Source organism: Gracilinanus agilis, chromosome 4, assembly GCF_016433145.1.
Source record: "Gracilinanus agilis isolate LMUSP501 chromosome 4, AgileGrace, whole genome shotgun sequence".
NCBI lineage: Eukaryota > Metazoa > Chordata > Mammalia > Didelphimorphia > Didelphidae > Gracilinanus > Gracilinanus agilis.
In genome coordinates this window covers 158276810-158300698 of record NC_058133.1, presented here as the reverse complement: position 1 = coordinate 158300698, position 23889 = coordinate 158276810, and the positions used below count along the sequence as shown (strand labels likewise).

General features: G+C 38.8%; 1 protein-coding gene across 1 annotated transcript in view; it reads left to right on the top strand.

The window, feature by feature from the left end:
* The first annotated feature begins 1240 nt into the window (after nucleotides 1-1240).
* Nucleotides 1241-23889, top strand: part of ABCB10 (ATP binding cassette subfamily B member 10) — a 44594-nt gene continuing 21945 nt past the window's right edge. Inside the window, exons 1-3 of the mRNA XM_044674990.1 lie at nucleotides 1241-1703; nucleotides 15062-15262; nucleotides 23430-23632. Coding sequence (XP_044530925.1) covers nucleotides 1241-1703; nucleotides 15062-15262; nucleotides 23430-23632 — 867 coding nt within the window. The remainder of the gene's footprint in view (nucleotides 1704-15061; nucleotides 15263-23429; nucleotides 23633-23889) is intronic.

Sequence of the window (23889 nt, the reverse complement as noted above, 5' to 3'; positions counted from 1 at the left end):
TCTCCTTGGCCTCCAGCGTGAGAAAGAGCACGCCCAAATGTTCCTAGATTGCAAAGGGGGTGTGGTGAACCTTGTGAGGAGCGCGAGAAAAATCTTCAGAGCTTATACTGCGCAGCCGCCAAATTCAATCCCAAGCTTTCCGCGCGCTTCTTTCTGTTCTCCAGCTTTTGGACCTCGGTTTGGTCCCCCTAGTGGCGTACGGGTGGAATAGATAGTCGGCTCTGAGCTCAAAGCTCTATCGGAAACAGCAGGGGACGCTGTAGGGCGCTGTTTCAGAAGGGGGAGGGGAGGGAACCTGGAGAATAAAGGGAGAGGGGGAGTGAATTTGGGGAAGGGCAGGATTACTTCGGGATGCGCTTAGGCTGCTATATGTACAGTTCAGAGTCGGGTATAGATTCAGGAGATGGGGAGTAGGTAATAGGCATGAGGTCCTCTTAGGCCTCAGGGAATGGAGAAGAGTGAGAGTTGAGGTAGGGGGATAAAGAGTATGAGAGGATTTGTAATATTCTTAGAGAAGTGCATGGACAAGCACGTGTTCTGGCCCACGAAACAGAGATGCTGGTGGTTATTGGACGAAGACTACCGAGTTAAAATTTAGTACGAAGCTGAGTGGAAAAGATGGGATGAGGGTAGGGGATGAAGTGGCCTGGAGGCGGGGACACAAGGCAAAGTAGAGTAGAATGCAGAGTGGGGCCGAGTGTATCACAAGACTGGGCGCATAGCTCAGATTCTGGGGGCCATGGGGACCGAGGACATTGTGTTGTAAGGCCCAAGTGACTTTTGGGACAGAGGCCGGGCATTGATTGCAGGGGTGGGGTTTGGAAGGCAAGGTCGAGGAAGGAGAGGGGAAAAGGGGATCCCCTTGGGAAAACTGCGCGGTGTGGGGTCGCTTGGGTCTCAGATAAGGAAGGATGACATAGCAGAAAATCAACACAGTGTTATCAGGGGCAGGCACAGCAGGCGGCGGCGGCAGCGGCGGCGGCGGCGGCGGCGGCGGGCGGGGCCGGAGGAGCAGCGCACCAGCCCTCCAGCACCGGAGCGCCTCTGTTGCCAATCGCTGCCTCCGCCTTTCACTCCTTGTCCAGGCTCTGAGCTTGCAGCGCGGCCCGAAGCTTGGGACCAGGGGGCAGAAGTGGGGTGTGGGACCCGGCCCTTTTGCAAAAAAAGGAGGAACTACGGAGTGGGCGCTGGTGACGCTAGCTGCTTTGCCGGGGGTGGGAGGCGGGTGGCCCGGGTCCGCATGGCGAGCTTCCCCGCCCGTGGCGGCGGCGGCGGCGTACCCCCGCTGCTGCTGCTGCTCCTGCGGCGGCGGCAAGCGCGCGGCTGCTCCTCAGTGTGGGCTCTGGCCGCGGCCCGTTCTCCGCTGCCCGGGCGCTCGCGCTGCTGTAGCAGCGGCCCTAGCGCCGCCTCCGGGCCGCTGCCGCCCTCCGCGGGGCAGGCTGCACGGCTTGCGCGGCTGCTGGGGCTCCGCGCCGGGGGCCCCAGCAATCGCAGGTGTGGGGCGACCCTCGGCACTGACGCCGGAGACAGGCCGGCTCGGCGAGTCGCTGCTACTCGGGTCCGGAGCGAGGATTCGGCGACTGTCGCGACGGGAAGTGGCGGCGGCGTCCGAGATGATTCGCTCCAGCACCCTCCAGCCGTCGGCCGCTCCGAAGCCATGAAGCTCATGGGTTTGGCATATCCCGAGCGCTGGAGGTTAACAGGTAGGGGATTCCCTTCTCCCCCTGGTCTGCTCACCCTTGACACTGACTCCAGTGGCCCCAGCACTCTTGTCTTCTGCCTAAGGCCAACTAGGCAGCTGGGCCGTGCCTGCCCTGGCCACAGTGACCATTGAGTGACCACTGCTACGATCAGATTTGTCATAGCCAAGGCTGAGTTGTGTACAACTTAATTTTTTTTTTTTTGTTGTTGTTGTTTTTTGTTTTTTGTTTAAGAGAAAGGGTAGGATGAGGCAGGGAGGAGCATGGAATTTTGAGCCAGAAAACCTACTTGTTTTTGAATCCCACCGCTACTGCTTAGCCTAACCAGTATGTCCATGGGCTTCCCGATTCTGAGCCTCAGTTTCCTCATCTTTTAGGGACAAAACCATCTCAAAGTGGTGAAGAGTGTTGGATTTGGTCGAGAGGAACTGAGTTAAAATTCTCATTGCCACTTAATAGTTTTGTGACTAGGGCAAATAGATTCCACTGCTGGGGTGGATGGGATGGATCTCTGAGGTCTCTCAATTCTAAATTCATCCTAGTCATCTCTGATTTTGTGTCTTCAATGAGGAGACAAATTCCTTATTGTTGCTGTATATGAAGTTTTTGGCTTCACAAGCTTTGCAGGGGCAGAGAGATCAATAGATCAGTGTGACTAATTTTTTTTTTTTTTAACCATTCAATTCACAATTCAGCCAACATCTCCATCTAGTTTGTGGACTCTAGTCAAGTAGAGCATCTATACATCATACAGGTGGATTGCTTAGCTAGAAACTTGGTTGATCTATTTTGATCCTGGCTACATTTTCAAACAGATTGAATTTTCAGTCAATCAACAACCATTTCCTAAGACTTGAAATCTCTGTCAGGCACAGTGCTCTAGAGATACAGAGAAAGGCAAAAACACAAAAACAGCCCCTACTCTCAAGAAGTTTATTTAATATGAGAGAGACTACATGCAAATAGTATATTCATGATAGATACAGAATGAGGGGAAGGCACAAGGAAGACCCATAGAAGATAGTGTTTGAACTGAGTTTTTTTAAACCTTTGTTTTCTGTCTAAGAATTGGAAAAGAGTAAGGGCTAGGCAATTGGGGTTAAATGACTTGCTTAGAATCTAAAAGCTAGGAAGTGTCTGAGGTCATATTTGAACCCAGGTTCTCATTCCAAGCCTGGCATTCTATTCACTGAGCCATCTTGCTGCTCTTGAACTGAGACTTTAAAGGAGTCAGTATTGTCAAGAGATGGAGGAGTATAGGGGACAGCTGATGAAAAGATATGGAGATGGGACACCCTCGTGTATGAGGGACAGCAAGTTAAGTCATGAAGTCCATGGTATAGAAAGGCAGGAAAGTGGTAGGTTTTGAATAGAATGATGTGCCAAACAGGACTTTATATGTGATACTGGATGCAATAGAAAGCACTAGTTTATAGAGCAGAGAAGCTATGTGGTTATCAGCCTTGTCCTTTAGGAAAATTACTTTGGAAATCTTGTGAAGGATGGATTCCAATTTAGGATCCTATGAAATTATTCCAAGAGGTACAATGAATAGAGAACCTTCAAAACCAGGACTGCTTTTTCGACATTCTAGTCCACATGCATAAGGTCACTTATCAGTGCTAATCTATGTCCACTCTTTAGGTTCAGAGAAAGTTTTCACCTGCATTAGCAGAAGAAAATTCCTCATCCTGGAATTCTCTTAGCTAGTGAAATCACAAGTCTAGTTGCCATCTCTATTCCTAGGAAAAATGCTAAATTTAAGGATATCAGTTACAACTTTTTTTTTTCAAACATTTTATTAATATTCATTTTTAACATGGTTACATGATTCATGCTCCTCCTTTCCCCATCGCCCCCCACACTCCCCCCACCCATGGCCGATGCACATTTCCACTAGTTTTGTCATGTGTCCTTGATCAAGACCAATTTCCAAATTGTTGGTAGTTGCATTGATGTGGTAGTTTCGTGTCCACACCCTCAATCATGTCCACCCTGACCCATGCGTTCAAGCAGTTGTTTTTCTTATATGTTTCCTCTCCTGCAGTCCTTCCTCTGAATGTGGGTAGCATTCTTTACCATAAATCCCTCTGAATTGTCCTGGGTCATTGTATTGCTGCTGGTACAGAGGTCCATTACATTCAATTTTACCACAGTATATCAGTCTCTGTGTACAATGTTCTTCTGGCTCTGCTCCTTTCGCTCTGCATCTGTTCCCGGAGGTCTCTCCAGTTCGCCTGGAACTCCTCCAGTTTATTATTCCTTTTAGCACAATAGTATTCCATCACCCGCATATACCACAGTTTGTTCAGCCATTCCCCAATTGAAGGACATACCCTCCTTTTCCAATTTGTTGCCACCACAAAAAGCGCAGCTATAAATATTTTCGTACAAGTCTGTTTATCTATGATCTCTTTGGGGTACAAACCCAGCAATGGTATGGCTGGATCAAAGGGCAGGCATTCTTTTATAGCCCTTTGAGCATGATTCCAAATTGCCAGCCAGAATGGCTGGATCAGTTCACAGCTCCACCAGCAATGCATTAATGTCCCAATTTTGCCACATCCCCTCCAACATTCATTACTCTCCCCTTCTTTCATTTTAGCCAATCTGCTAGGTGTGAGGTGATACCTCAGAGTTGTTTTGATTTGCATTTCTCTAATTATTAGAGATTTGGAACACTTTCTCATGTGCTTATTGATACTTTTGATTTCTTTACCTGAAAATTGCCTATTCATGTCTCTTGCCCATTTATCAATTGGGGAATGGCTTGATTTTTTATACAATTGCTTTAACTCCTTGTATATTTGAGTGATTAGACCCCTGTCAGAGTTTTTCGTTATAAAGATTTTTTCCCAATTTGTTGTTTCCCTTCTGATTTTGACTACATTGTTTTTGTTTGTACAAAAACTTTTTAGTTTAATATAATCAAAACCATTAAATTTACATTTTGTAATTTTCTCTCTTGCTTGGTTTTAAAGTCTTTCCTTTCCCACAGATCTGACAAGTAAACTATTCTGTGTTCACTTAACATGTTTATAGTTTCCCTCTTTATATTCAAGTCGTTCACCCATTCTGAATTTATCTTGGTGTAGGGTGTGAGATGTTGATCTAGACCTAATCTCCCCCATATTGTTTTCCAAATTTCCCAGCAGTTTTTGTCAAATAGTGGATTCATGTCCCAAAAGTTGGGCTCTTTGGGTTTATCATACACTGTCTTGCTGATGTCATTAACCCCAAGTCTATTACATTGATCCTCCTCTCTATCTCTTAGCTAGTACCATATTGTTTTGATGACTGCTGCTTTATAGTAGAGTTTAATATCTGGTACTGCTAGGCCCCCTTCCTTCACATTTTTTTTCATTATTTCCCTTGATATTCTTGATCTTTTGTTATTCCAAATGAAATTTGTTATAGTTTTTTCTAATTCAGTAAAGAAGTTTTTTGGTAGCTTGATAGGTATGGCACTAAATAGGTAATTTAATTTGGGTAGAATTGTCATTTTTATTATGTTAGCTCGTCCTACCCATGAGCAATCAATGGCTTTCCAATTGTTTAGATCCAGTTTTATTTGTTTGGAAAGTGTTTTGTAGTTGTTTTCATATAATTGCTGTGTTTGTTTTGGTAGGTAGATTCCTAAGTATTTTATATTGTCTAGGGTGATTTTAAATGGTGTTTCTCTTTCTACTTCTTGCTGCTCTAGTGTGTTGGAAATGTATAGAAATGCTGATGATTTATGTACATTTATTTTGTATCCTGCAACTTTGCTAAAGTTGTTGATTATTTCTACAAGCTTCTTAGTTGATTCTCTAGGATTTTTTAAGTAGACCATCATATCATCTGCAAAGAGTGATAGCTTAGTCTCCTCCTTGCCCACTTTGATACCTTCAATTTCTTTTTCTTCTCTAATTGCAACTGCTAGTGTTTCTAGTACTATGTTGAATAATAGAGGTGATAATGGGCATCCTTGTTCAGTTACAACTTTTATTAAAAGGCACCTTTCTTTTAAATAACTTTAAAGGTCTTAGAGATTCCCCCAAAAAACCTTCTACCATTTGGTTGAGAAACTTGAAGAGGTAAAAGAGTATGGAAGACTATTTCTTCATACGTGGTGTTTTATTAAACATACCAACACATTTATGTAGCATTTTAAGCATTTAAGCATTAGGTAGCATTTATTGAGTATTATTATTACTCATTTTGCAGATGACAGAACAAATTCAGATAGGTTCATAGAATTATGGAATATTCATATTGAAAGGGATCCCAGAGATCATCTAATTCAAACTCTTCAATCTATAGAAGATGGAAGAGTTACTTTTATGGAGAGGTTAAAATTGTGACTCTCTGACTTAAAATTTTTTGTTTTCCCTAATCTTATTATTTGCTCTTGTTTACATGACCAGTGTTTGGGTAAATGCCCAGCTGTCATCAATAAACATTTATTAAGTAACTACTAAGCATCAGGCATTGTGATAAGCACTAAGGATACAAAAAGGGGCAAAGACAATCCCTGCCTTCAAGGCCTAATGGCATCTTGGGTTCGAGGCTTCCCTTGGACATCTGCTAGCTGTGGAGTCATGAAGAAGTTATCCTCTCTGGTCCTCTATTTCCACATCTGTAAAATCAGGGAGCTAAACTGAGATCTCTTCTGATACTCAATCTGTATTCCTGTGGCTTCTTGACCTTTTCACAATTCTGAAAATAAATTATAGATGCTTTCCCTAAGAGTATATATATTTACGTACATATATATTGCATATTAGTATTTTTTTCAGAGTTTTTGTCTTAGTAGCTTCCTCAGTCTTCTTTTCCTCATCCTAAATGAAGGACAGTGATACCTGTCTTATCTATAATATTGTTATGAGGCTCAAATGTTTTTGGAAGCACTTTGTCAAGTATGAAGTGCTAGACAAATATATGGCATTATCTTTGCTGTTATTATTGATTTAAATTATTTAAAATATAAGATCTGGGTTTGGTGGTGGTAATATACTACCTTTTTAAAAGGGGATACTCAAGGAAGTTCTGTGTGGACTTTTAGTAATCTGGGTCAAAAAGATTTTTTTTTTCTTTTCTCTTTTTTAAAGAAAATTTTGACATCTTACTAATACCTCTGATCTTCCTTTCTCTACTCCTCTAAGTACATACATTTATACTCATCCTTGCTGGTACTTTAAGAAAATAAAGCTAATGACAGCCTTAAAATAAATCAGAGCATATGCCTCCTTTTCCTGTAAAATAGGAAATTTTTGTTCCTCAAATTGGAGTCAGGGTATCAGGGCAGAGGATTTGGATTTTCTATTGAGAATGTGGTTGTTTTTTGTAGTAATCAAACATTGGAAACTAAGGGACTGCCCTATTGAGGAATGACAAAAAAATTGTGGTACGTATATATAAGAAAATATCATTGTGCCATAAGAAATGATGAAATGAATAGTTTCAGAGGAAACTGGAAAGATATTTGTGAGTTGATTCAGACCAACATGAGGAAAAACAACAGACAATTTATACAATGATAACTTTACAGAGAAAAACAACTTTGAAAAGCTTTCGGACCTATCAGTTAAATTATAAATTTCAAGTCCAGAAAAATAAAAATGAATCATGCCACTCAAACTTTGACTGAGAAGTTATGATGCAGAAAGATATATACATGTCTAATGTGGGGATTTGTTTCACTAGATTATGTACTTATGTATTTGATATTTTTTAAAATTTGCTTGAATTTAGTTGATAATAGTAAGAGCAACAGATTAATAATGATAAAATAGCTGTTTGAAAGAATGTATACAATAAATGCAAAGTATACAAAATTTAAAAAAAAAAAAAAAGAAAGTAACCAGAACCTTTAGGTCACAACATTATTAGGATAAAGTTCCTTAAAGTCATAATGGTTCATTTCATTGTGGGATACATTCATACCGATTAAGGTCTTCACAGTGTGAGTCCAGAATGAAGTAGGGATCATTAACCTTCAGTCATTTTTTAATTACTCATAAGAGAACTACCATCTTTAAAAGACCAAGTTATATAATGATTAATTCCATACCAACCCTTCAGAGGTTGAGCTTAAAAAGTAATTATCATTTCTATGGTGTGGGGAGGAGAGGGAGGGACTGAATATAAATAAATATTTTAAATGTAATTTTTTTTTATCCCTCTCTCTTTCCTTTCCCCCTCCCAGAGTTGGCAAGCAATTCAATCTATATGTTGCACATATATATACATACATATTTTTTAATAAGTAGTTGTATTATTTTTTTTACAACTTTGCCCTTCAAACTTCTAAAGTATTTACACATGCCAAAAAACAAGGGACTTATAAAATTATTTTTAAAAACACTAAATTAGAATACTGACCCTCTTCCCATTAGCTTTTTCCTCAGTGTGTCAGATTTTTCAAATCTTTTTAAAGATTTCTATCGGTGGAGCAGCTTGGCCATTCAGTGGATAAACAGCCAGGCCTAGATATGGGGCCCCAGTCTTGGGTTCAAATTTGGACTCAGACACTTCCTAGCTCTGGGACCCTGGGCAAGCCACTTAACCTCAACTGCCTATCCCTTATTGCTCTTCTGCCTTGGAACCAATACTCAGTACTGATTTTGAGACAGAAGGTAAGGGTTGAAAAACAATTTTTTAAAAATGTCTATTGGTAAAAATTGAACCTCAAATAAACTTTTTAAGATAAATAATTTATTTCTTTTTGAAAGAACCTAATAGTACAATTAGGTGAATCAGTGGATAGAAAGCCAGACCTGGAGATAGGAGGTCCTGGGTTCAAATGTGATCTCAGACACTTTCTAACAGTGTGACCCTGGGCAAGTCACTTAACTCCATCTGCCTAGCCTTTGCATTTTGTTTTAAATGAAAAGAACCTAGCATTTGAAATGCTTATAGATGTATGCCAACTATAATTTTTAGAATTAATTGTATTCTCCTTCTAAGAAATAACTTATAAATGTCTTGTAACTTTAACTTCTACCACTGCTCTACTTTTTCCTTTTCCTAAGAATTTACAGCAATTTTCTTTTTGTGGTTAGTTAGAATGTTGCTCTGTAGCTTTTTGTACTTGATAGTTCTTTATCTCACCAACCAAAAGGTGACTTGAGATTCCAGATGCTGGCTGTCTGGCCAGGGTGGGACAACTGGGATAAGAAAGAGCTATTTAATGTGTTCTTGCTATCTGACTGATAAGAGGGACCACTAAATGCTTTATCATACAGCCACATTTAAAAAAAAAAAAAACAATTCTTACCTTCTGTCTTATAATCAATACTGTGTATTAATTCCTTGGCAAAAGAGTGGTAAGAGGTAAGCAGTTGGCCGGGGGAGGTTCAGGGGGCATTAAATGACTTTCCCAGGGTCACACAGCCAGGAGTTGTCTGAGGTGGGATTTTAACCCAGGGCTTCCCATCTCTTTGCCTGACTCTTAATCAAGTTAGCCGCCTACTCTTTACACTGTATAATTTATGTGAAAATGCACTGTTTTATCATTTCCAAGTATGTTTGTAGTCTGTAGACACTGATAATGCTATGAAGGATTCTTTTTAGGGTTTTCCTTCCATGTCCTCCAAATCCAGATTCTCCCAGACTATTAGTGATAAATCTAATACCTCTTGTTTTAATTTAAAGCATCTTTTGAGAGCTACCAAATGCCTTTTAGGTTCTTGATAAAAAATTATGTGGATCTAGGTTGGGACTATTTTTATCAACTTTATATGCATTCTTTGGCCACTTTTGGAGTTATTTTATTAAGAATGATTGTGTTATTAGTGAAGTTCAAAAACCTTATTGATAGACCTCAGGAATACCATATTAGGAAGGGTGGGAGAAATACAGAGGAGTCAATAGAATAATTAAAAAGAGAACCTTCTTATTGTCAGTGTGGGAACTTTAGTCTCATTCTTAGTCTCTGAAATGAGCCAGGAACTCTTCATCATCCTATTAATGCACCATAACTTCATAACATTTTACCTTTCTTTTTTGGTAACAGAATCCTTTCTTTTGACTCTTTGGAATTCATGGTCTGACAAAATATCAGGAAAGCAAAGTAAGAGGAATTTTAAAACACTTTTAGGATTGAAAGGATTGTGACTAATTAAGGGTAAAAGTTGCTAAATTAAGATTAGGTAATATTGATGGCCTGTTGAGAATCTGAAATGCAGAAAGAAAAGGAGGAAGTGAATTTAAGTATTGTGATATATAATTCATATGGAAAGAAGCCATGGAATTTTATGAGAGATACTTGAAGTGATACTTAAATTCAAACTTTAAGTAAGCCTGAGAGGTTTGTGCAAAGCAATTCATATTCATTTAATAAGGATTTATTAAGTACCCACTCTGTTTCCTTTGTAATCTTATATATTTTACTTTTAAAAATACTGTTCTGGGAAGGCTTCCATAGTTTTCACCGGATTGCTGAAGTGTCCCAGGACTCAAAAAAGATTAAGAACCCCTGCTTTAGAGTTACAGGACTTGGGTTCATTTCAGACCTCTCACCAATCTAGGTAGTCTTGGGACAATCATCTTAACTTCTCTGGGTCTCAGTTTCTTCACCTCTAAAGAAGGCTATTTATCAGGGCCCTTCTAACTCTAAGGCTTTGAACTTATGGAAAACTAAGAGAAACATCTAATCAGAATTTTTTTGCTTACATTTGCTTTTTACTAAATGAGGCAAAATAAGTTTAAGCTGATATGAGACATTTATTGAGAGAACAGAGAGAGCATAGCATAGTGGATAGAGTGTTGTACTTGGAAACAGAAAGACCTAGGTTTAGAGCCTTCCTTGGGCAGTGTTTAGATGTAGAGCCTCAAATGGCCCTCTAAAACTGGGGCAGCTTGATAACATAGTGGATAAAGCATCAGGCCTGGAGTTGTTAAAATTTGGATTCAAATCTGGCCTCAGATACTTTCTAGCTGTGTAACCGTGGACAAGTCATTTTAACCCCAATTGCCCAGCTCTTACCCCGCGTAAGAATTAATACTAAGGGGGCAGCTGGGTAGCTCAGTGGATTGAGAGCCAGGCCTAGAGACAGGGAAGTCCTAGATTCAAATCTGACCTCAGACACTTCCCAGCTGTGTGACCCTGGGCAAGTCACTTGACCCCTATTGCCTACCCATACCACTCTTCTGCCTTGGAGTCTATACATAGTATAGACTCCAAGACAGAAGGTAAGGATTTTTTTTGTTTGTTTTTTTGTTTTTAAACCCTTGTACTTCGGTGTATTGTCTCATAGGTAGAAGATTGGTAAGGGTGGGCAATGGGGGTCAAGTGACTTGCCCAGGGTCACACAGCTGGGAAGTGGCTGAGGCTGGGTTTGAACCTAGGACCTCCCATCTCTAGGCCTGACTCTCACTCCACTGAGCTACCCAGCTGCCCCCCAGAAGGTAAGGGTTTTTAAAGAAGAAGAAGAAGGAGAAGGAGAAGGAGAAGGAGAAGGAGAAGGAGAAGGAGAAGGAGAAGAAGAGAAAGAAGAAGAAGAAGAAGAAGAAGAAGAAGAAGAAGAAGAAGAAGAAGAAGAAGAAGAAGAAGAAGAAGAAGAAGAAGAAGAAGAAGAAGAAGAAGAAGAAGAAGAAGAAGAAGAAGAATTATTAATACTAAGACATAAGATAAGGGTTTAAAATGAATAAATAAGTAAACTTAATTATTGAATTATAGGTAGGTTATAGATTGATAATGTGAAGATGGAGGAAAATACTATATCAAAGAAGTCATTGATCCATGACTATATTGAATGAAAAAAAGCACAGCTCCTGGGGTTTTGTCCCAATGCTCCACACAGATCCAATTCATCTCCTGCACCTTTATTTCAGCTGTGTCATACTAATACATAATGTGTTTATAATTGCAATCTAGAGACAATTGGGTCAAAAAATTCTGGACTTGGAGTCATGAGAGACCTAGGGTTTAAATCCTATCTCTGACTCTTTGTAGTAAATAAGCTGTAAGCAAGTTACTTATTCACTCTCATACTCAATTTTGTCATTTTTAAAATGCAGTATTTATCTCACAAAATTGTTGGTCAAGTAGAAAGTACTTTACAGACAAGAAAACAATATATAATTGCCAGTTATGATGATAATCGTTGTCATCTTAAATCCTTCAAAGAAACATTTACATGTTTTGATGTAATATATTCAATAATATAACAAAGTGTTCTAGAAAGTTTTCACAGAAGAGGCGATCTTTAATTAATCAGAATACCATCACACACACACTTGTTAATTCAATTTAACATTTATTATGCTCCTCTTTTGGGCCAAGGAAAGCACTACTTTTTTTTTTTTTTTTACATTTTTTTTTAAACCCTTAACTTCTGTGTATGGCTCCTAAGTGGAAGAGTGGTAAGGGTGGGCAATGAGGGTCAAGTGACTTGCCCAGGGTCACACAGCTGGGAAGTGTCTGAGGCCGGATTTGAACCTAGGACCTCCTATCTCTAGGACTGGCTCTCAATCCACTGAGCTACCCAGCTGCCCCTAAAGTACTACTTAAAAAAAAAAAAAAAACAGAATGCAAAGTGAGTTGGAGTCTGTATTCTTTCTATTTCTAGGTCAATGTCAATTATCATTGTTAGCTTAGGATTTGGAGACATACTCCAAGCTTTGGAACAAGGCTTTATGGACTTCTTGTCTAGTTCTATGGCATTCATTGGGCCATGTGGTGGCCCTCCACCTAGGCCATTATACTATTTCAGAATTTTACAAGTCATATAGTTATTCTGCTGTCTTCTCATTTAGGTACAATGAATCACTTAAGCCTGAGATCATAGGGCCAGAACCCAATCTCCTCTGACATATCTGTAGTTCAAGGCCCCAGATTATCTTACTTAAAAGGTCCATATTTTTCCAGAGTTCCTTTATTTACTTTTTTTAGACATCTCTACTAAACAACCATTTGGTAAGGATTTAGCCATATGACTAGTATTTAAGCTTATGTTGATTACATAAATGTGATACCTTAAACTGAAATGTTAGCTAGTCACAATACAAAGTGGTGTTAGAGGGTGAGTTAGGAATAATTATTGCTTACAAAAAGTTTGGAAACCCTATATGAAAGTCCTGAAAGGAGATCTGTGTCAGAACTAGAATCTAGCCATTGAAACAGCACTCACTCATACAGTTAGTTATTCTTTGTTGGTTCCTTAAGATTTTTTTCTCCTGTTTTCTCCTGTTATTTCCTCATTGTACTGTCTGTATTTTGATAATAACTCTGCTAATTTTTGCTCCTAGCACTATAAGATGTCCTGAAAGTCTTAGCATAGTTTTAAACTTATTAAAGCTTTTGAGACACTTGAGAATCTGTGCTCACTGTGTTCCTTTGCCTCAAAGATATCCATTCATTATGGCTACTAAGTTGTTCCTATATGTAAGACTTTGTGCATGCATTTTGGTGGGTTCCAACCTATGATTTCATTGGTATAGGGAGTTCTTCACTAGAGCAGATTAACAACTGGTCTATAATTTATGATATTAGAGAGTCACCTGGATCATTGAGAGTTTATTGCCCATGGTCCATAGCTAATCTGGGTTAAGAGGCAGGACCAGAATCCATGTCTTGCTAACTCCGAGGCCGACCCTCTATTTCCTATGCCATTCTGTTTCTCATGATCAGGTGGTCCCTTATCACAAATGAAGTAAATATTGGGGACTGGTTTCTACCATTTATTTAACGTTAATTGCTTAACCAAATTTTTCACTGCATTGGTTTCCATGGGCCATTAAGACTTGTTCAAGTTTGCAACTTAAGTATTGCTTTGGCCTCTTCCCTCATAAAGTTTCACACTTTCTTTTTCTGCTTAGTAAAGTATGCTACAATATTTGTTAAATTGAGCCTCTTCATTCTACCTCCATTGCCAAGACACTCAGGTTGCCCTAACTTGAGCTTAGCCATCATCATCATCTAAAATAAAACTGACTCTTTAAAGTCATAATTACAAACTTCCTAGTTTCTTTCAATCAACAATCAATAAACATTTATTATGTTTGTTATATATCAAGCACCATTCTAGGTGCTGAGACTACAAATATAAAGAATGAAGCAATCCCTGCATCCAGTTTGTATAGCAGAGTATAAGGCTTGGGGAGAGAAGGGATTTATGTCCAGTGAGATTGAAAAGATATGTTGGGACCAGGTTGTGAAACAGAGGACTTTTTATTTTAGAAGATTTTAGAAGACAGAGGAAACCACTGGATGTGACTGAGTAGGAAAATCAGATAGTCTGATCTACATTTAAGGAAATTACTTTGGCAGCAGTGTGGAAGATAACAGAATCATGGAGACCCATCAGAGATTATTGCAATAATCTGGGAGAGAGATGCTGAGGTCCTGAAAGAGAGGGGATAACTGTGTGAATGAAAAGAGGTTAGATGAGAGTGTTAGGGTCTGAATGGATCGCCACCCAAGGAGCACACGGAGACAATGCAATCCAAGCAAGAGGAAGTCTTTATTTCTAGTTCGCGCTAGGGGAGCTCAGCAAAGGAGTTCCCGGGGGGCATAGTCAGAGTAAAGATTATATATGTTTGGGGTGGTGGGAAACTCAGGGGGTGGCGGGACAGGTGGCGGGTAAGGTCCAGGCTGGTGGTTAAGGGGGGGGTCAAGGGATGGTGGGTAAGGTGGCGGGTGTTGATAGACTCAGGGGCGCCCTGTAGTTCTTGAAGTAGCCTTTGTAGTTAATGGTTTTTGCCTGTCTCCCCAAGCATGTAGGGTCTTTATGCTACATTTGGGAGCCTAATAACACCCTATTGTTAGTGACCATGGATTTCTCTAAGACATCCTGATCTGTGAGTCCCTAGCTTGTGTTTGCTTGTGGTTGCTTAGTTTCTGTGTCATAACTTTGGGGTTCTACAAGAGAGATGCTGTGGAGGTAGAAACGGCAAGATTTGGCAACGTATTGGATGTATGGGGTGAAAGAGACTGAGCATTTTCAGTTGAGTGCTGAAGTCCAAAGCCAGATTGCAAAGGGGTTGACGAGTGAGCGAGAGTAGAAGTAGGTGAAGGCAGAGTATAAACAGTTATTCCCCAAATAGTGAGTACCCCTTTCACCTCCAGTTCTTGGCTAGAAAAGAGCTGCTAGAAGAATTTTTGTTTTAGTTTTATTTGTTACTATTTCCTAGTATAGAGAAAATGTTCCTATTAGGAAATGAGCCAGTAATAGGGTGGGGGGTGGCAAGTAAGAGGGGCTCACCTGTCTGGCTCTACACAGGGTTGAGACGGTATACAAAATGGATTTTCCCCAGGTTATCTATTGGAGTCATTTTTAGAAGTGGCAGCAACTTAAATTTTGGGTAGAGAAACCAGCATTCTAACTTTCTTTGCTAATGAAGCTTTGATGAATTTCTCTCTGTTTTCCTCTTTCTAGCTGCAGTTGGATTCCTGACTGTGTCCAGTGTTGTTACCATGTCGGCTCCCTTCTTCCTGGGGAAGATTATTGATGTCATTTATACATCCCCTAATGGGGACCACGTACACAGCCTGACCCAGCTCTGCATCTTTCTGAGTGGAGTATTTTTGTGTGGTGCTGCTGCTAATGCAGTTCGTGTCTACCTCATGCAAACTTCAGGTAAAAACAACCATCCACAACCCCAAAGAAGTATTTCTCTCTAATAATGCAGGCTTTGTCTTGGCCTTCACATTTCACCTGAAGGTTAGCAAGGTTGGCTTAGTGGAAAGAACACTGTCAAGTCAGACCCAGAGGCAAAAATCATGGCTTTCTATCTAGCTCTTCTAATTATGAGCTGTGTGACTTTGGCTAAGTCACTTAACCTGAGCATCATTTTCCTTCCTCAACTATACAATGAGGGTAGTTATAGTTATGCTACCTACATCACTGGGCCATTGAGAGGAGGATCAGTTTAGTTCAATAAATATTTATTATATGCCAGCTTTATGAAGCACTTTGCTAGACATTGGGAATGCAAAGACAAAAAAAAAAAAATTACTGCCCTCCAAGAAGGAGAGAATGGTGATAATTAGAGGGATAAAATGCCTCAAATAAGACAATGCAAGTGAAGAAGTTTATAAACTATGAGGCTAATATAAATATTGGCCTTTAACCCCAATCTCAACTTATTTTTATTGACAAGGCTTATTTTTATCTTTTATAGGATAGTTATTTCCTTGTATGCCAAGTCTCTCTGATCCTGCCCTACCCCACATACACATAACTAGCCCTTATCCTGTTTTCAGACATGTTTAGAATTCTGAATTTAAGACATGCCAAATAATATAACCATTTCTATATAGAGTAGGGCAGAAAAAAAAATGATCCTACAAGAAACTATGGCTCTCTATTATTTATAACATGCTTTTCTTTTTTAAGGTATAATAAATTCAACCTGTAACTTTTGAAGCTGTCCTACTTGTCTGTTTCCTACTGTTCTTCTTTTTGTATTCTTGTATATTAAAAAATGATCCTTTTTGGGGGGGGGAGCAGGAAACAGCATTATACCATGTCCCCTTTTCCAACTGAATAAACAATAAAATAAAACCTTGTAACAAGTAGCTCATAGTTAAGGGAAAGAAATTCAACATTGACTGTGTCTAAAAGTGTTGTACTGCACCTAAAAGGCCATTATTTTTCTGTCAGTAAGTGGGTACTGTTCTCTGGAATCATATTTATCACATTGTCAGTGTTCTTAGGTTTTACAAAGTTGTTTTTTTCCCATTAAAATATTGTTATTATACACATTGTTTTTCTGATTCTGTTCACTTCAATCTGTATTGTTCATATGAATCTTCCTGGGTTTCTCTAAAACCCTCCCTGTCATCATTCTTAGGGTGCAATAATAATCCAAAATTTGGACATTCATTCCCTAATTAATAGGCATTCCCCAAGCCTCCTCCTGTAACAGAGAAGGCAACATTCAACACCCATGTTTCCTCTCTTTACCAGGAGGAAGAAGGAAAGTTTCATTATTAGTTTTCCAAATCCAAAATTGGCCATTGCAATTAAACTGAGTTCATCACCTTAACTTTTGACCGTACTAACCAAATCACATCACAGGAAATGTGATTATTTTGTATCAAGCACAATGTTCTCATGTGTCCTTTCACCAGATATGAGTTGCCATTGACTTGTGGGGACAAATAGCCATATCCTGTTTATTTTCATGGATGGATAGTTTGAATGTAAGACTTTGAATAAGGAAGTTGGAATTCTTGAATTCTCCACATGAGCCAAGGATCACTTTCTTTTCCCTGTGTTTTTCATTTTTTGTTAGTAAAGTTTGGGTTAAGAATATAGGCCAGCTTCATGGACATATTCTGATTATTAAGGAGCTAGTGGCCCTGATGGTGGTGTTATGGCAGAACACACTCTTTTTGGGTAAGAATCCGTTCTTTGCATTCACCATTAAGGTCAGAGAACACTTTACAAATAATTAATCAGAGGTTGCCACCTACAAAAAAAAAAAAAAAAAGAGTATCCAATAAAAAAACCATGTTAGAGTTTGAAAAAGCTAGTGAGAAATAAAAAAAAGATTTTTTTCCCCTGTAAACTTTGTCTATGGGACTACTACAATGATTATGGGGCAGCTAGATGGTGCAGTAGATAGAGACTGGACCTGGAGTCAGAAAGACTCATTTTCCCAAGGTCAAATTTGGCCTCAGACACTTAATAGCTGTGTGACCCTGGGCAAATCACTTATTCCTGTTTGACTCGATTTCCTTATCTGTAAGATGAGCTGGAGAAGGAAATGGCAAACCATTGATGTATCCCTGCCAAGAAAATCCCAATGGGGTCATGAAGGGTCAGATACAAATGAACAATAGGATCAAGTAGCACAAATAATTAATTGTACCTTAAAAGTGAATAATATGCACTCTCTAGTACCTTCTTTTTCAATTCATCCATTCAACAAACATCAATAAAATACTGTCTTATTATAAAATGTTTTATCTAGGGTTTGGAGCCAGGAATACAAAAATCAACACAGTCCTTGTCTCCTATAATCTTCTAGCCCAGTGATGACAAACCTTTGGGTGAGGTTGGGTGTTGATGTCCTCAGGCCCGCATGGAGAAGGGGAGGGGAGCAGCCTGACTCCTCATCCCTCTGGCTCTGGCTTTCTAGTAACAAACTCTAGTGAACTCTGTGCTGGGGCCATGGCAGGCATGCCCACAGATAGGGCTCTGAGTGCCCCCTCTGGCATGCATTCCATAGGTTCACCACTATGGTTCTAATCTATTGGGGCATCTGATGTGTACATTTACCATTAGATTAACTTTTTGACATAGTTGGGAATATGTTTAAAGTACCAAGGCTTCCTACATCCTAATGAACAATATATAAAAATTGCTAGAAGCTTTCAGTTCTCCCATCTTTAATATGCTATTTTTCCGTGTTTAGGGAAAATCTTTTTTTAAATTAAAGTGTTTTTCCAAGGTTATATGATTTATGTTCTCTCCCTCCCTTGATCCCTCCCCCCTCCTGAGCTGACAAGCAATTCTACTGGATTATACATATATTATCACTCAATACCTTTTCCCATATTATTCATTAATATAGTCTTTTAAAAACAAAATCTTAAATTCTATACCGATATAAACAAGTGATAAATCATATATTTTTCTTCTGTGTTTCTACTCCCACAGTTCTTTCTCTCCATGTGGATAGTGTTCTTTCTCCTAAGTCCCTCAGAATAGTCCTGTATCATTGCATTGTTGCTAGTATAGAAGTCCATTATGTTCAATTGTGCTATGGTGTATTCATCCCTGTGTACAATGTTCTCCTGGTTCTGCTCATTTCACTCCACATCAGTTCATGGAAGTCTTCCCAGTTTTTATAGAAATCAAGTAGTTCATCATTCCTTATAGCACAATAGTATTCCATCACCATCACATACCACAATTTATTCAGCCATTCCAAACAATGGACAACCTTTTATTTTCCAATTTTTTGCCACCACAAAGAGCATGGCTATAAATATTTTTGTACAAACATTTTTTTTAAATCTCTTTGGGTACAAACCTAGTAGTGGTATTGCTGGATCAAAGGGCATGCATTTTCTTGAAGCCCTTTGGGCATAATTCCAAATTGCCTTCTAGAATGCTTGGATCAATTCACAACTCCACCAGCAATGCATTAATTTCCCAAATTTGCCACATCTCCTCTGACATTTATTATTTTCCTTTACTATCATATTGGCCAATCTGCTAAGTGTGAGGTGGTACCTCAGAGTTGTTTTGATTTGTATTTCTCTAATCAGGAGGGATTTAGAGCACTTTTTCATGTGATTACTGATAATTTTGATTTCTTCATCTGAAAACTGCCTATTCATATCCCTTGACCAATTGTTAATTGATGAATGGCTTGATTTCTTGTTCATTTGACTTAGTTTCTTATATATTTGAGAAACTAAACCTTTGTCAGAGAATTTTGTTATAAAAAATTTTTCACAATTTGTTGCTTCCCTTCTAATTTTGGCTACATTGCTTTGTGTTTGTATAAAACCTTTTTAATTTAATATAATCAAAATTATTCATTTTACATCTTGTAATGTTGTTTATCTTTTACTTGGTCTTAAATTCTTCCCTTTCCCATAGATCTGACAGGTATACTATTCTATATTTCCCTAATATATTTATAATTTCCCTCTTTATATTTAAGTCAGGAAATCTTTTTCTTTGAGTAACTTTCCATCATCAGCTCTCTTTCTGTTGATGCCCCAAAATGGAAGTGTGGACAGCAAGGGGACATGAGTTATGCCTGATTAAAGGGGAGAGAAATGTATCCATTGATAAACAAGCACTAGATTCCAAAGAAGTCTGTGACTTCACTGAAATGTGTGAAGGTGATAAACAGGAGGTTTTCTGATTTCAGTGTTTCTCTAATCAGAGTTTTAGATATAAAGGTCACAAAATGCTTAAAGTAAGGTATGGTTGAGATGATCTCTTAGCCAGAGATACTGTTGAACTTTCAAAGTCATATTGTCAGGGTTCTTAATAGGAATAATTCTGTTTTTGAAAATAGGTAAATGGCATATTTTAGGAAAGTCAGTCTGGTAACAGTGTGTTTGATGAATCAGAAGACATCTAATTAGGAAGCTGTTGTGGTCCTTTAAGCTTGAAGGAATGAGAACTTGAACTAGAATGGTAGCTGTGGAACTGGGAAGGAAGGGCCAACTGAAAAATATATTAACGACAAACATTTATTCAGCAACTACTATATTCAGAACATCTACTCTATAGGTGCTAGGGGAACTTAAAAAAAAATTAGGTGATCCCATTCAAGTCAGCAGACTTTTCAGACAATTCAGCCTATAAGGTACTATACTAGGAAATGAGTATACAAAGACAAAAACACAACAATTCTTGTCCTGAAGAAACTAGTATTCTTTGGGGGGTGGGGATACCACACTTGCACAGATAAGTATAATACAAAGTAGGGAATAAAAGAAGCAAGGGAGAGATCAAAGAAGAGATCTAGAAGAATTTGAGGAGTGGAGAGGCTATTAAAATGTGTTTGGGGGATGGGGAGGGAAAAGATGGAGAATCAGAAAAGGTGTCACTGAAGAAGCAGCACCAGAACTGAGTCTTAAGGGAAGATGAAGGTTCAGAAAGGTGGAATTGAGCTGTCGTTCCACCATGCCTGTCATTCCAGGCATCATGGAATGATGGTTTGTACAAATACTTGGAGGCAAGAGATAGAATGTTGAGTTTGACTGAAATTAAAGTTTGTAACAAAGAATTTTTGAGGGGAGTAATGTGAAATAACACATTGCAATATAAGTTGGAACCCAATTATATAAAAATTTAGATGCTAGGCTAAGGAATTTTTATTGTGAATAGAGATTTTTTTCTTTCTTGTCTTCTTTCTTTCTTCCTTCCTTCCTTTTTTCTTTCCTTTCTCTCCCTTCTTTCTCTCCCTTCTTCCTTTCTTCCTTCTTTCCCTTCTTCCTTTCTTCATTCCTTTTTTCCTTCTTTCCTTCTTCCATCCCTCTCTCTCTCTTTCATTTATTTATTTTGGGTGTTGGTATTTGTATTCTCAGCACCTCCCATAGTGCCTGGCACTTAATAAATGCTTTTTTTGTTATAAAGATATTTTATTTTTCAATTACATGGAATAAATTTCCACATAAATTTTCTGAAATTATATGATCCAAATTGTCTCCCTTCCTCCCTTCCCTCCTGGAGTTGGCAAGCAATTTGATCTAGGTTTTATATATAAATATATAATATATATATCTTACATATATATATTATCATGCAAAACGTATTTCCATATTGATCATTTTTGTAAGAGAAGAATCATAAAACAAAAATCTCTGAAACAAAAAAAAACCAAACTAAAGTGAAAAATCACATGATTTGATCTGCTTTCCAACTCCAACAATTCTTTCTCTGGAGGTGGATAGCATTCTTTGCCATAAGTCCCTCAGAATTGTCCTGGATCCTTATATTGCTGAGAGTAGCAAAGCCTTTCAGAGTTGATCATTCCACAATATTTCAGGTATTGTGGACAATGTTCTCCTGGTCCTGCTTTTAACAAATGCTTATTAAATAAGAACCACTAATCAGGGCAGAGATATGATCACATATTCCCTAGGAATTTTATTCTGACATCTATGTGAAGGATGTATTGGAGAGAAGAAAAGGAAACATATTCATTTGGAAGTTATAACAATTCAGGAGAGAGACTTAGGCCTGGACTAGGGTCATGGCCATGTGAATGGGAAGAAGAGATGCTGAGTGGCTAGAATTAACAGAATTTCACAAATGTTTTACTGATGGAAAGGAGTCAAAGATGACTCCAAGATTATGAGCTTGGATGACTAATGAGAAAAGGATAGTACCCTCAAAAGTATTAGGGAAAGCTGGAGAAGGTACAGCTTTAAGTGGGGAAAGTGATGAGTTCACTTTTAATCTCGTTAAATTTGAGGTGCTGATGGGATATTCAGGTAGAGATTCTCATCAGGCAACCTGCTGTCCTAAGAACTTGGAGGTACATTCCAGGAGGGAAGAATAGCACTCCAAAACAGATAGCTATAATACCTATTATTACGTGTTCTATGCTTTCATTACAGAACAGTTCCATGGACAGTTTTAATGCAAGACTCTTGACAAGCTTGGTTTTGAGGCAGAAGGGAATGCTCTTTGGAGGAATTAGCATTTGAATTGAGATTTCTAGGATGAATAAGGAATTCAAAGCATGAAGGTCTCAAGAAGGAACAGGCTTGGGGAAAATGCTTGGCAAAGACAGAGGAAGGAGAGCCCTGTGGGTTTTCTATCCACCAAGCCTCCTAGCTGCTCTATTTTAGAAAAGACCCTGACAAGCTTGGAATACACCATGAAAAATCCTTCCACCAAATTAGGATAATGAAGAAAATCAAAACTAGTTCTGTATAATGTCTAATTAAAAGAACTTGATGACATTTAGCCTCAAGAAGAAAAAACTTAGAGGTAACATGGTTACTTTCTTTAAATACTTGAAGATTTTCAGATAAAAGAATGCTATTATTAATTTTGCCTAGACCTGGAAGGCAGGACCAATAATAATAGTTAGCATTTATGTAGCATTTTAAGGTTACAAGGTAATTTATGTTTATTATCTTATTTAGTCCTTCAACAATCCTAGGAGGGAAGTACTGTTATTATCCCCATTTTACAGATGAGGAAACTCAGGCTGGGAGAGGTTATGGTTAAGGGACTTACATACAGCTCGAAGTGTCTGAGATAGGATTTAAGGTTATCTTCCTGATTCCAAGTCCATCACTCTATCCACTATTGCCAGTTAGATTTCAGCTCATTCTTTTTTTTTCTTTTTTTCTTTTTTTTTTTTTAACCTTCTCCTTCTGTCTCAGAATCAGGCTAAGCAGTTGGGATTAAGTGACTTGTCCAGGGTCATCCAGATACAAAGTGTCTGAGGTCAGATTTGAACCCAGGTCTTTCCTATTCCAGTCTTGGTGCTCTCTTTGCTCTGCTACCTAGGTGCCCCAATTTCAGCTCTTTCTAAGAAAGAGCTTCAGCTCCTTAGAGCTGACCAAAAAAAGAAATGGATTGTTTTGGAAGATAATACATTTTCTTTTGCTGGAGACACTTAAGCATGGATTTCACAACTGTCTGGGATATTGAAGTAAGGATTTATGTCTTAAGTACACATTGGATTGATCTAATGACCTCAAGGATCCTTTCCAGCTTTAAGATTATATATGCAATTCTGCTCCATAAATGAGAATAAAAATCTGTTAATTCATCTTGTATTTATTTAAGCAATACGTCCTTATTTTAGTTTCCATACACTATATTGTTATTAAAAGAAAAACAATGTTCCTTTCCAATAACCTAGCAAGTCTGATTTGGGATCTTTTTTTTTTCTCTAGATATATAATTTCTGGTGTATATGGAACTCTGAGTAAGGAAATTCCTTCTACCAGTGCATATCTATAACTGTTCTCCAACTTAGAGACTCAAAGAGTTGCTTGGGAAACTCAGAGGATATGACTTGCTCAACATCATACATCCAGTATCAGAGATGGAACTTGAACCCAGTACTTTAGAGTCTACTTTAGGCACTCTATGCCATACTGCTTCAGAGACAATTAATATAATGGGAGAGTCTTCTTCTACCATATGAACAAGTAAAACTTGTTCTCCCAGATTCTGTCATAGCATGTTGAATACCACAATGAATTTAGACTCAATTGCTAGTTGGCTATTGGACATTTTAGTAAGTGAATGATAGCTATATCTGATAGGGTTTTGTTCTCTTTTTCTTTCTTTTTTTTTATAGGCCAGCGAATTGTAAATAGATTGAGAGAGAATTTATTCTCTTCTGTTCTAAAGCAAGAAGTTGCCTTTTTTGACAAGACTCGGACAGGAGAGCTGATTAATCGCCTGTCTTCAGACACAGCACTCCTGGGGCGCTCCATAACTGAAAATCTCTCTGATGGACTGCGGGCTGGAGCTCAGGCTTCAGTTGGCATTGGAATGATGGTATGTTTTCTGGAAAGGTACTCCTAGGGGGTAGTAGGCTTCACCAAGCACTTTCTGATGATTTTCTTTTCTCTCTTTTTTTTTTTTAAATCCTTTTCTTTCACCATAGAATCAATACTGTGTACTGGTTCCAGGGCAGGAAAGAGGTAAGGGCTAGGCAATGGGAGTTAAGTGATTTGTCCAGGGTCACATAGCTAGGAAGTACCTGAGGTCGTATTTGAACCCAGAGCCCCCTGTCTTTAGGCCTGGCTCTTATT